The sequence below is a fragment of the Copadichromis virginalis genome, linkage group LG6 (assembly GCF_057382275.1).
Source record: "Copadichromis virginalis isolate Kocher_CV1m ecotype Utaka linkage group LG6, C_Virginalis_male_GT1.1, whole genome shotgun sequence".
NCBI classification, from domain to species: Eukaryota; Metazoa; Chordata; class Actinopteri; order Cichliformes; family Cichlidae; genus Copadichromis; species Copadichromis virginalis.
Window position 1 is genome coordinate 7,453,701 of NC_140623.1, and position 13,525 is coordinate 7,467,225.

The 13,525-nt window shown below is 36.6% G+C and overlaps 1 protein-coding gene across 2 annotated transcripts in view; it reads right to left on the reverse strand.

The window, feature by feature from the left end:
* Positions 1-3,207: 3,207 nt before the first annotated feature.
* Positions 3,208-13,525, reverse strand: part of LOC146707106 (B-cell receptor CD22-like) — a 34,561-nt gene continuing 24,243 nt past the window's right edge. Inside the window, exons 2-11 of one of the 2 annotated variants that reach the window (XM_085458434.1) lie at positions 11,681-12,004; positions 11,215-11,535; positions 8,058-8,390; positions 7,721-7,954; positions 7,268-7,528; positions 6,735-6,995; positions 6,197-6,457; positions 3,911-3,992; positions 3,771-3,831; positions 3,208-3,693 (exon numbers count right to left, since the gene is read on the reverse strand). In XM_085458434.1, coding sequence (XP_085314560.1) covers positions 3,550-3,693; positions 3,771-3,831; positions 3,911-3,992; positions 6,197-6,457; positions 6,735-6,995; positions 7,268-7,528; positions 7,721-7,954; positions 8,058-8,390; positions 11,215-11,535; positions 11,681-12,004 — 2,282 coding nt within the window. In that variant the 3' untranslated portion in view covers positions 3,208-3,549. Of the gene's footprint in view, positions 3,694-3,770; positions 3,832-3,910; positions 4,604-6,196; positions 6,458-6,734; positions 6,996-7,267; positions 7,529-7,720; positions 7,955-8,057; positions 8,391-11,214; positions 11,536-11,680; positions 12,005-13,525 lie in introns of those variants that run through there. The other variant, XM_085458435.1, reaches the window with a different exon arrangement.

Consider the following 13,525-nt stretch of genomic DNA (forward strand, 5'->3'; position numbering starts at 1 on the left):
AAGAAAAAAAGGGATTCCTTTGTGCAATGAAATTTTTTCTTTACTGTCCCCACAGAGATGCCAATTAATATATACAATAGAAATAGAACATATAAAATATAAATAGTACAGATAAATAAATGAAGACAAAAAGAAGACAATATTAAAGTGTGAAACAGAGATGTGTGCAAAAGAACTATGACCTCAATATGTTGGCTTAGTATGCAGGATGACCTGATGTGCAAAAAATTATTATTACTGTTCAAAAATAAGTCCGCTGTTCAGGAGTGCACTGATGTGATAAACTCCAGAGTAGGAGTGCTGTAGCAGTACCTGCAGCAAACAGTGGTGAGTTTAAAGGAGGGCTTGGGGTGTATTAGACCATATTCATTTCAAACATTTTTTAGATTGAAGGTAAAATAATGTAAAATAGTGTGCTATATAAATTGTGTTAATATTTTTTTTGTTTTCTTGCTTTTCTTCATTGCAGCCACCACATACTCCTTTAAAGGGTTACAGGCACAAACTCCTTTATTTACTTGTACACTTAAACCTGCAGACACACACATTCACAAAAACTCATAAAAATGAAAACATGCCTAATCTACTTCATTGATGTCAGAAAGCTGTCTAAGAAGATAAATGTACATTTTTATGTCTTAGTTTAGATTGCAATGACTTTGATCTTTGATTTTTTTGCTTTAAAAATGGTTTTCTTAAAAAAAAATTGATATGGTTGGTATTAAATTACCTAAAGGGGTTTAGTTGTTGTTGTTGTTGTTGTTGTTGTTATTGTTGTTGTTGTTGTTGTTGTTGTTTTTGACAACCATTATATCCAGTTAAAATTTAAAACATTGCAATGTCTGAAATGGAAGTCAATGAGCAATTCATTTTAAAAGACTCTCTTTTTTTATTATTGCTCATTAATAAGACATAAGTATTTCTTATCTGAACAATCGATATCTGCTGCCCTACATAGCACTAGCTTAGCACTCACCTACATAAAGACAATTATACTTACAAATGACACAACAGGATCCACTATAGGTGCTAGTGGAAGGCTGGAATGGTACTGGGGAGCCATATCAGATGTAGGGTTGCCTGGCAGTAATGTCTTTGGTCTCCTCACCTCACTACCCTGCCTGCCTTCCATTTGTTTACACATTAGGTGGGGCTCACAATCATGAGACTGATTTATTAAAAACAAAAATCCAATCAGACAGCTAGAAAGTAATTGCTCTCCGAACAGGACATTGGGGGACATACCTATGTACTGAAATGATTTGTATGTATTACTCATTATATATGACAGGGGAAGAAAAAAAAGCATGGTTTCTAGTTAAGTAGTGGTCATGTGACCTGTGGGCTAGCCTGGTTAGGGGGGGGTTTGGGGCAAGGTCTGTGCTTACTATGGAATTAAATCAGACCTTAAGGTGTTTGTTATCAATATACAAACAAGTATATTTATTTTGAATGGCCAAATTCTTTAAAGGATTTTTCACTCAGGGAGAGAGAGTACTGAGAGATGAAACTCAAAGCTGCAAGCTAACACTAGAGGTCAGTAAAACAAAAGAAAGAAAGAAAAAAATCAGGAACACTTTAAGAGTTTCCTCTCTTGAGACACTTTGCCTGGTCTTTCTTGCAGCCACCTTTAGTAGCTGTTTCTTTGTGGGTCTCTCTGACTTCAGTTTTGTCTTCTGTAACTGAAAAGGATGCTCCTAGGTGTTAAGATCAGCTGGTGACTTTGCCATTGATGAATACTGAGAAACTCTCCAGTTGGTTTTGTAATATGCTTTGATTCATTATCTATTTGCAATCTGAAGGACCATCCAATTGGTTTTGCAGCATTTGGCTGAATCTGAGAAGAGAGTGTATACCTGTACTCAGAATTCAGTCTGCTGCTTATATCCACAGTCACATCATCAACACTGGCAGCCACACATACCATAATAATTCCTCCACCATGTTTGGTGAAGTTATTTTTTCTTATCCAAACACGTGTCTATTTTTGTCTATGAAGAAAGCTAGCTGTACAAATGCATTTAGTGTTGTCTTTATGATAAATCCCAACATGTGTGGATTTATTGTGAGACTCGTGTATCTCACTAATTAGTGATTGTGTCTTTTTGTAACCTGAAGTTCTGTCACTTTAATAATGTATGTTGTTTACGTTTCAAGGCATTTTTTGGTGCTTTGTGTTGGTGGTTTTGACAGCGTTCATTTGCACAGAACACAAAATATAGCAGTAAATTTAGAAATAAATGTAGCTAAATGATTTTACTAATTTGTCTTCTACTGTATGGGACTATCATGATACAAAGAGTTCAGTTAAAGATGTACCTATGAACTCTCTCTTTGCCCTTTGACCCAGTTTGTGACAATACATAAGGGAGTTTTTACAGAGAATTTGTTGTGAATATTTCTGTTAATCACTATAATTTATATTTTTTTGTAAGGAATTTAATGTTATTTTTGTAATTTTCTTTCAAAACAAACACATTTCACCATTTTACCTAGATCCAGATAGTGTGCTCTGTTTGGATCTGTTATATCAAATAGCCAGTCAGCATTAACATGACATAACTTGATGTTATACAATTTTATTGATGCAAAAAAAAAAAGCACCATGGAAAATTAAAGTCACATAGAAGTTGAGGTGTAGCAGAATAATGTTTTATAAACCATATATATCACTGTGAGACATCAGAGTAATGAAGTGCTATTGAAAAATCAGGTGTTATTTAATGATTTGTTAAAAAAGTTAATCGTTTTAAAAAGTCAATTTCTTTGTGCAGTTTGAAATAAATGTGATTATGATAATAATACATCAGGATATCAAACATCAGAAAACAGACTATGATAATCATGTTTGATCACATACGTGTATTTTTCTACAAGTGATGAGGAAAGAAAAAGAGCAGCAAAAGATTATTTTGGTTTGTGAAAATGAAACTAGCTCCAGTAGCCACCATGCTGGCTAAATTATGACGCTCACTGAGTGAACAGACCAAACCTCCCATGATGCAGCTTCTTTCTGCTAATGGGGATTTTGGCTTTGTTGACCAGATCTTGTTGACTGCAGGGTGCAGTCTGGATGGATCCTCTTCATCAATGGCTTTTGGTTCATAGACACAAATTAGTTGATTCTGAGTATGTAGCATGAAATTATATTATGATGGTGGAAAAAAAAAGCTTAAAAACAGAAGAAGAGTGCTCAAGCAGGCAATGCATTTCCCAGATATTTAATTTGAATCTTCTAGCGAGGCTCATCGTATTATGTGAGGAGCTGCTCACCACAGGGCTGTACTTTTTAATTTGATTTAACAGCAGTGTAACACAGTAAACTCAAAAAAGTTAAAGTAGGTGGTTTTTATATTAACAAGAGTCAAACTTGTAATTTGAAAAAATAAAATAAAGATTTTATGTTTCTGTGGTGAGCGTAATTAAATCATGTATGATCTGCATGAAGTTCAACAACTTTGTTACATTTATTCTTGTTGAGATGATGTGATACAATCTAGGAAGACTGATTAGTTGCCTGGACTCTTTCATTCAAATAGTTTTCAGTTTTTAAGTGTAACTTTCTGTTCCTCCAGGTGTCTGTGGGGCTGAACTGCTGTTGCTGTAGAGAGGATCTGCCTGGTTTTTAGAGAAGTGGATGCTGGCATACTGAAGATCATCCTGTTCCTGTGGCTCCTCCTGATCAGAGAGACACTGCATAGAAAAAAATGATCTTAGATTAGAATGGTGAATGATGATTTTTTTTACTGCATTTATATTTCTGGTTTCACCTGTTCTTTGTTGTCTGCTCTGCCTTCAGTCTTGGATGATTCCTTGGAATTCCTCTTTTTTCTGAGGAATGAAATGATAATGAACAAAAGAACAACACAATGACTGAAAAGTAAAAGTTTAATGCGACAGATCTGCTCACCGAATCCAAAGGAAGACAGGGAGGGATGTGACAGACAGGAGAACAGCAGCAGTTACTCCAGCAGCTTTTATCTTCTTTGCTCCTGATCAAGATCAAAGTAAAGCACTAATAGTTAATTGAGTATTCCATAACATTCGACCTGTGTATGGCCTGAACAGTGTTGGAGTTTTAGGCTACAGAAGCCAAGTTCTTCTCCAGTGAAAAATAAAAATAGAAATCTATTTAAACACAGCAGAGTAACGTGACCTCACTCTGTTAATCTCAAACAGTGTTTTATCAAAAATTTTCTCTCATGTCAGTTTCGTCTTGATGCATTCTTAATCACCCAGGAAAGTAAATCTCCAAAAGTTGATTCTGTTAATCTTGACTTAGCGTTTTGTGGGAGAAACGTTTCGTCACTCATCCAGGTGACTTCTTCAGTCTCAGCTGACTGCAGGTTTCCCCAATCTTATAAACAGTACATTTGCATAATGACTGAAACCAGCCCACTGAAGGAACACTGGGCTGGGAGGTCAGTTCCTTAATCTTAATTATGTAAATTAAGATTTGCAGCTCTGAACACCACATCCAGAACACCCTGGATTGTGTTGAGAAGGTGAGAGATGTCATTATGGAGGCAGATGAAACCATGATCTCTTACGACGTTACATCTCTCTTCACTTGCATCCCAGTCCCGGAAGCGTTGGAGGTAGTCTGTAAGAGATTACAGGATGACACCAACCTCAGCAACAGGACCCCTCTCAGCATCGACCAAGTGTGTTTGCTTTTGGAACTGTGTTTTCATGTGTGTCTTCAAGGGTCAGTTCTACAGGCAGAAACATGGGTGTGCCATGGGCTCACCAGTTTCACCCATCGTGGCCAATTTGTACATGGAAGAAATGGAAAAGAGGGCTTTGCTATCCTACCCTGGAACACCACCAAGCCATTGGTTCAGATATGTGGATGACACCTGGGTGAAAATCAAATCTCAGGACGTACCACATTTCACGGATCACATTAACTCGGTGGACCGACACATCAAATTCAAAAGGGAGGATATGAAAAGTGGCAGGTTAGCCTTCTTAGACTGTAAGATTTACATCAGTAATGGGGGACATCTAAAAGCTGATATTGGTCAGTGGTTGCTGATGAATGGTCATGAGAATTTACATAATTAAGATTAAGGAACTGACCTCCCAGCCCATTGTTCCTTCAGTGGGCTGGTTTCAGTCATTATGCAAATGTACTGTTTATAAGGTTGGGGAAACCTGCAGTCAGCTGAGACTGAAGAAGTCACCTGGATGAGTGACGAAACGTTTCCCCCACAAAACGCTACGTCCAGATGAACAGAATCAACTTTTAGAGGTCTCATTTCAGTTGTCTAAATGCACTTTATACTGTAAATTAAAAAGCCTACAATAAACAGTGGCAGCAGTTGGCTATTGTCTCTGAAAACAGGGTTAACTGGGCGCGCCCCTTATTCCACTGAAAACTGTAGCACATCTTAATTTCATAGCCTCGTCTGCATTCGATTAAAAATCACTTCAAGCTGAGTCGCCTGCAGCTTTATCTGGCTGGGTGCACATGGGCATTATGGATAAATCCCTGGTTTTTAACAGGAGGTTAAAATGTCACTGGCTCTGCTTTCAGTATTCTGAGATCAGTTACAATCTGCTTTTTGCATGGAAACAGGACTAGCATTAGCAATAAACATGGTTCTTGTCATCGTGATAGATAAGTTACAATGTTGATTCTTAGGACTCTTTAGCACATGAATAAGGAAAGCCTTGACAGCAGATAGTGGGACTCCTGCCATATTCTGTTTAACCACACAGGCAAGTTGAACAGTTACAGGTGCAGCCAGTATTTTATTTTTAATATATTTAAATTATCTTTGTAAATCAAGTTGCAGGCCTGGTTTTCTGAACTCATTAATGATTATTTTGAGATATTTGGCCCTCACAGGACAGACACCATACAAACATATGCTTTTAAAGATGATGATGGATTAGTGTAGATTCAAAAGAGCAAAGTTTTTAAAATCAGCTCTGGTTTAATTATCTGTAGCAGCGCTATGAGTCCATACAACACTGAAGAGGAAACATTTTGGCAAAATAAATACTTGTACATGTGTACATTTAGGTAGTAATACAGTTCTATCTGTGCTGAGGTATTTTGACAGTGATCTGTTATTATAAATTCTAGTGCCATCCAATAATTAGCCATAGTGCATGAATGTAGATTGTGCCTGACTTTTTGACTGCACTCCTTTCTGAGTGTATCCAGTATGTAAATATAAATGATTACCTGGCACAATGGTCTGCTGTAAGGTGGAGTTATGACGTCCCAGCTTGTTCTGGGCTTCACAGTAATAACGCCCACTGTGTTCAGGTCTGAACTTGGTGACGGTGAAGTTCTGTCCAAATGCTTTTGGTAAATTTTCATCCTCCTTGTACCAGGTGTAGTTAGCTGCTGGGTTAGCATCACTGCTACAGGTCAGAGTGACTGAACTGCCCTCCACTATCTCAGCAGAGGGACTCACTGACACAGAGGGAAGCTTTGGAGCATCTGGAGGAGAAATAAGGACAATGACAACATGGTTGGTTATAAATATACTCAAGTCTTTGCAGGCTTCTCACAACGCTACAAAAATTATAAAAGGTAACATTCAGAAACCTTACTTATTTCCTTGTCAAACTTCCTTATATTGTAATAAACAGACATGATTGTGCAGTAAATCTGTTTTCACTCTTCATGATAATGAATTAACTCTTATCTCTAAAGTTGATGTTAACTGTTCAATTGAGATCAAAGAACTTAAAGCTTATAAATGTATTTTACTCACATTTCACATCAATGTTTCTGCTTTCAGATCTCTTTTGTCCCAGGTCATTATCAGCTGTACAGTAATACTTTCCAGAGTCAGAGGGCAGGATGGAGCTGAAAACATGTTGGTTTTGGTAACTGAGAGGGTTGATGACATCCTCCTTGTACCAGGTGTAGTTAGCTGCTGGGTTAGCATCACTGCTACAGGTCAGAGTGACTGAACTGCCCTCCACTATCTCAGCAGAGGGACTCACTGACACAGAGGGAAGCTTTGGAGCATCTGGAGGAGGAAACATAAGAATGACAACATGGTTGGTTATAAATATACTCAAGTCTTTGCAGGCTTCTCACAACAAAAATTATAAAATAATAATATGTAGAAACCTTCCTATTTCTTTGTCAAACTTCCTTATATTTTAATAAACAGACATGATTGTGCAGTAAATCTGTTTTCACTCTTCATGATGATGAATTAAGTCTTATCTCTAAAGTTGATGTTAACTGTTCAACTGAGAACAAAGAATTTAAAGCTTATAAATGTATTTTACTCACATTTCACATCAATAGTTCTGCTTTCAGATCTCTTTTGTCCCAGGCCATTATCAGCTGTACAGTAATACTTTCCAGATTGAGAAGGCCGGATGGATCTGAAAACATGTTGGTTTTGGTACCTGAGAGGGCTGATGACATCCTCCTTGTACCAGGTGTAACTAGCTGCTGGGTTAGCATCACTGCTACAGGTCAGAGTGACTGAACTGCCCTCCACTATCTCAGCAGAGGGACTCACTGACACAGAGGGAAGCTTTGGAGCATCTGGAGGAGGAAACATAAGAATGACGACATGGTCATAAAAAAACAAATTAAAAAAATTTATATTCTAAAAAGAAAACATTGTAAACCCCCTAAAAGAAAGGATTTTGACTAAAGTAGCATACAAACACATTCACGTAAATAAAGAAAAATTTAATATAATTCCTTTAATAAAACAAAAAGTAGTGAACTCACACACTGTTGGAGAAGGGAATCGCTCATATCCTTTCACAGCACAGTAAAGACTGTCTACAGTATCAAATGTGTTCAGCTGTAAATATTGTTCGTCTGATGAAAGTTTGTGTCCATTCCTGTACCAGATGTAGGAAGATTGATCGGGTAGCTGACAGTTGTTGTGACATGTCAGCTCTGTCCAGTTAGAATAAGAGTTTACTGTTGATCTCCTCACATGTACCTGGAGCTGTGGATCTGGGAGTAAAAAAAACAATGACATTATATCATAAATATCTCAACATCTGCACAGATACACATGGAAATGTTTAAAGTGAATTCCAGTCAAATATTGTTTTACCTGTAACAGTCAAAGTGACTCCAGGTGATCCAGTATATTTCCCTCCTGGATCGTTTGTTATGAGCATGAACTTGTACTCAGCTGAGTCGCTCTCTCTCAGGTCTGAGATTCTCAGAGTGCAGTCATTGTTTTCACACTGATACTGAACTCGACCTGAATACTCTGGATCTGTTTTCAGGTCCACAGGCTCATTATTTTTGACTGTAGTAAACCAGAACATTTTCTGGATTCTTGTCTTTATGTCATTTATAGTCGATAGGTATCTGAATTTGGAGTGTATTTCTGCTGTTGATCCTTTGAAGGCGCAGACCTGAGTAGAAGTGTAAGTCACCACTGTAACACAGAGCCCATTATAGAAAAATCAGAAAGCAGACTTATTTATATTCACTTTCATAGATCTGAATTCAATTTCTAAGATTCCATTTAAACATGTTTCATAGAGAACAAGACAGAATACAGCATAATACTGTTCTTTAAAGTGAGACTGGAACCCGTCAAGAATCTCATATATGTTTGCAAAAGGTTTAAACTGAAAAAGACCCAATTACTTTTTTTTAAATTGACATTTAGTTATCACTGTACAATACCATCAACTTCAACAATTTGTCACTACATGCATTTTTCTTTTTTCTGTATTTAAACAACTAAAATATCCATACAAAAGGAATGAAAGAAGAAAAAAAGAAAAAAGAAAAAAAAGAAAGAAAAATAGAAAAGGAAGCAAAACAGAAAAAAAATACAAAAGGCATGTAAGGAGTGTGTTTTTGTTTCCATTAGTATAACTAATATTTCCTCTAGTCTTCTAGTAGTTAACACCGTCAAAATCAAAAAATGGCCTGCGTTTTTTAATGCTAATTGGTACTTATTTTTAATTTCTTCTGATGGAATATAGTTGTACTTAAGCAATTGTGTTTTACTCATATTAACTTTATATCCTGATAGTCGACCAAAGTATTCAAATAACTGCATTAATTTAGGTAGAGAGTTTGATGGTTGACCCAAAAATATTAAAATATCATCTGCATAGCAGGCTAATTTATGCTCCTTCTCATGGATATTAATATCTTCTACTTCTTTGTTTTGCCTTATATAGTGAGCCAATGGTTCCAGATATAACGTGAATAATAATGGTGAGCACGCACAGCCCTGCCTTGTTCCTCTTTGCAGCTTAATACTATTTGATAGGTAGCCATTAATTTTAATCCTTGCCGTAGGGTTATCATAAAGTGCCTGTATTGTCTTAATTATTATTTCATGCAAGCCAAATCTATGCAAGACTCCATAAAGAAAGTTCCAATTAACTGAATCGAATGCTGAATCGATACTGATTACCATTGCTTCTACTTTATTCTGTCGAATATGGTTAATAATTTGTAGTGTCCGCCGTACATTATCTTGTATTTGGCGCTCTCGAATAAAACCTGTTTGATCATTATGAATTAGACTAGGTAAGAACTTTTGTAATCGTCTAGCCATGATAGATATAAACAGCTTATGATCTGTATTAAGAACAGATATTGGTCTATATGACACACATTCTAATTTATCTTGTTTTCTTTTGGGATAGCAGAGATAATTGCTTCTTTCCAGCTAAAAGGTACTTGAGCCTTCTTTAAGACCCAATTCAGTGTGAGAAGCATCACTGGTATTAATTCTTCTTTTAGCTCCTTATTGCTCTTCTTAGTTCCTTTTCTGTTATATCTTCAATCGAAGTTTTATTCTGTTCTTCATTCAGTACTGGTAAATCGAGAGAGTCTAAAAAACTGTTCATTTCAACTATACTACTCTCTGTCTTATTAGCATAAAGAGTCTTATAAAATGTTTCAAATGCACTCTGAACTTCTCCTAGTTTATTTTTTATTAATTTTGTCACTGGATGTTTAATTTTGTGAACTGTATTATCTGCTATTTACTTTTTTAGTTTCCAGGCTAAAACATTCATTGCTTTAGATCCTCCCTCGTAATACCTTTGTTTAAGAAACATAAAAAATTTTTTAATTTCATATGTAGTAAATCATTTATTTCATTTCTTGTTTTGATGATTTCCTCCAATATATCCTGTGTTGTTTTTCTTTTATGCCTTTTCTCTAATTCTTCTAACTTATTTTGCAGCTCTTCTAATTTTTTATTTCTCATCTTTTTTTTTATAATTGCTTATATTGCTATAATTTTCCCTCTCAGGACAGCTTTTAAAGTATCCCACAGAATAGGAGGAGACACCTCACCATTATCATTCGTTTCCATATAGAAGTGAATCTCTTTCTTAATTTGTTCTTTGAAGTGTGGATCATTCAGTAAGCTTGAATTTAATTTCCAATTATTGAGTTTTGGTTGCAGGTTTAAATCAATGGACAGGTATACTGGTGCATGGTCGCTTAAGTCTATTGCTCCAATTTCACAAGTGTTTATTCTATCTTTATTTTCCCCAAAGGTAATAAAATAATTTATTCTTGTGTATAACAAGTGCGGTGAGGAAAAATAGGTATAATGCAAGTTTCTCCATATATCAATTAGTCCCACCTCCTTCATCAATGTATTTATATTCTTAATTAATGTTTTGGTATTCTGTGCTTTTCTATTGGAAATATCTAGCTTTGGTTATAGATGTATATTTAAATCTCCTCCGCCAATTAGAAAACCTACTGTCTCTGTTACCATCATGTCTATAATTTTCTTAAAGAAATAAATATCGCTTCCAGGGGGGGCATATATATTTAACAACGTAACTGAAAAAGACCCAATTACAATGAATATTGTGTCCAATAATGTCCCAAATGTCTGTGAATAGGTGAGAGAGGACAATAGTGGGATTATTTTAATCATAATTAAAAAATTATAATAACAATTTACAGGTGCAGGGAAAGCACTGCACCTCTTTCCTCTCCTGGCCACCTGACCATCTACCAGTATATCAAAAGCCAGGATGGTCCACTTGGTAAAATAAATCTGTTGGGCATTTTTCCTGGTCTTCAAACAATAATTCTGATTGCTACAGTGCTGGAAAGGACGGGCAGAAAAAGGACAAAACAGAGAGAATTGTAGAAAGACTGGCATCTTTTACTATGAATTTTAATCTAATCCCTAATTTGCAAGATTTTAACAACAAGCTATAGGATGAACATATCAAGAATTGTTATTATTCTGAAAAGAAACTTACCATCTACAACCAAAATATCGTCAGTGTCATATGAATCAGGAGATAAAGGGTCCCCGTAACCACACCTGTACTGTCCCGTGTCGGACTTGGTCAGATGTCTGATGGTTGCCCGAAGTTCAAACCCAGATCCTTTTGTGTATTCAATGCTGTACCTGCCATTCTGAACTTTGTCATTAGTTGTGTCAATGAAGATATTTCCTTCTTTCTCACACGGATTCTTACAAAGGAACTTCCTCTGTGCCTGGACAGCAGTGGCACATGGAAATGAGATTTCTTCTCCCTCACTCTGTGCACGGGAGACTCTAGAGTTTTTAGCAATTTCTGTTAAATAGATGAACATCCATGAATTATATAATAAATAAATAAAGTGACTGAGTTTAAATAGGACTGTATTTAGCCTGAGAGTTTATGGGGGTATGAGAGTAGGTGATTGGTTTCCCAATTTTGACTTTTAGTAGAAACTCACCATTTGAAACTCTGACCTCAAAGTCTGAGTATGAATCTGGAGCTGAAGATTTACCCAAACCAAACCGGTACATTCCTGAGTCAGACTTTCTCATATTTGTGATGGTAAAAGTCAGGCTTCCTCTTCCTGAAGCTGCATCTTTGTATTTAATGCTGTATCTGCCGCTCTGAGCTGTGGTTTCATCTGTTTTAATGAGGATGTTTTCTGCTCGCTCACATTTTTCCTTGCAGAAGAACTTTGTGTTTCCAGACACAGTGAAAAGATTATAAAGTGAAAGATCCTCTCCTTCACGTACAACCCAAATGCTGGCAGACACAGCTGTACCTGTTGGACAAGATTTTCACTGTGAATAGCCAGCTCATTCTCAAAGCAAAACAAAAGAAAGAAAAAATATGATCTGTTGTGTATTTTCATCAGTACAACTTGTATAATAAAATATTTAGGGGGAAACTGATGGGAATATTGAGGTTACATAGAAAGGAAGCTTTAAATGTCATGAAGTAGGGCTGTGCGATATGACCAAAATCTCATATCCCGATATAAGAATTCTATCGTCCCGATAACGATATAAATCACAAAAATGTAACATTTTCTGTAAATTCTGTGCATCTCGTGCAGCTCGTCTTGCGGGAAGTGCTTCCAGCTGCGCGTCATGTAGCTGGAGCCGAGTGTTTTAACCAATGCATGAAACGATACATTTTTAGACAAAAGTTTTATAACGTTTTTTTTTTTTTTTTTTTTGTGAGTATTTATTGCACAGCGTTCTGCGGGGAAAAGCCTGTTCTAGCGTTTGAGTCTAAGGTTTATTTTTTAGCACCTGGCGGCTCTTTTTTAATTCTCATCCAATCTGCTCTTTCACGTGATTCAGTTTATTTTGAAAAGTCTCAACAGGATCTTGAGCTTTATTGTGAAAGGTTTATATGGAACATAAACAAGCGGACACGCAATGGTGTTACCGTCATTGTTGCTAACTACAACGCATAAAAACAGGTGCTTGTCCGTCTGTAATGTGGTTATATTAAATGTAAGAGAAAGAGAGAACCTTAAGAAATTAATATAGCCACTACAGTGACCATGAAAACGATGAAAAAATATTGCCGCAAAGAGTTTATTTTGCGACACCACGAAATAAACGATAGCGTAAAATGAAACGTTAGACGTTTTTATATCATCATCCGATATATATAGTTATATTGAGGTTACATAGAAAGGAAGCTTTAAATGTCATGAAGTGTTGTGTGTGGCTGGCAGTTAGGTCAGGACTCAAATGTAAGATTATCAGGCTGGACTGAACAACAGCTTCATTGCTGGAAATTAAAAATAACTTAATCCAACTTAACTGGCAGATACTCATGGATACAAACACTGCAGGCTCTAAACAAATGACGCACAGAGCAAGATGGAGATCAAAACAACAGACAAAGTAAGGCTGTGTCCCAATTAAGAGACTGCACGCTTGAAGTACGCGCACTACACGTACTACGTATGGTGCGTACTATAAGTACGAGAAGTGCGGAAGTGAGAGGCTTGTGAAATGGGACGGTATACGCATCGTCGCGCTGTTCAGGTTGCCTAGCAATCATGATACTAACCGCGAGACACGTTACATATAGCATTGTTTGACAGAAATGAAGGAGAAAAATGTTCTGTTGGTCATTCATTTTTGTCATGACATCACTTTGATTAGTTGAGTATCTGAGGCTGAGACCACGGGACTGTAAAACATGATTGTTGGGCTTCATTTCTGTGCTGAACAGTCATTTACACTGAGCTACTAGTTGTTTCGCCGTCATTGTGGATGTTGGAGACGAGGAACCATCATGGAAGGACAGGCCCCTGCACGGT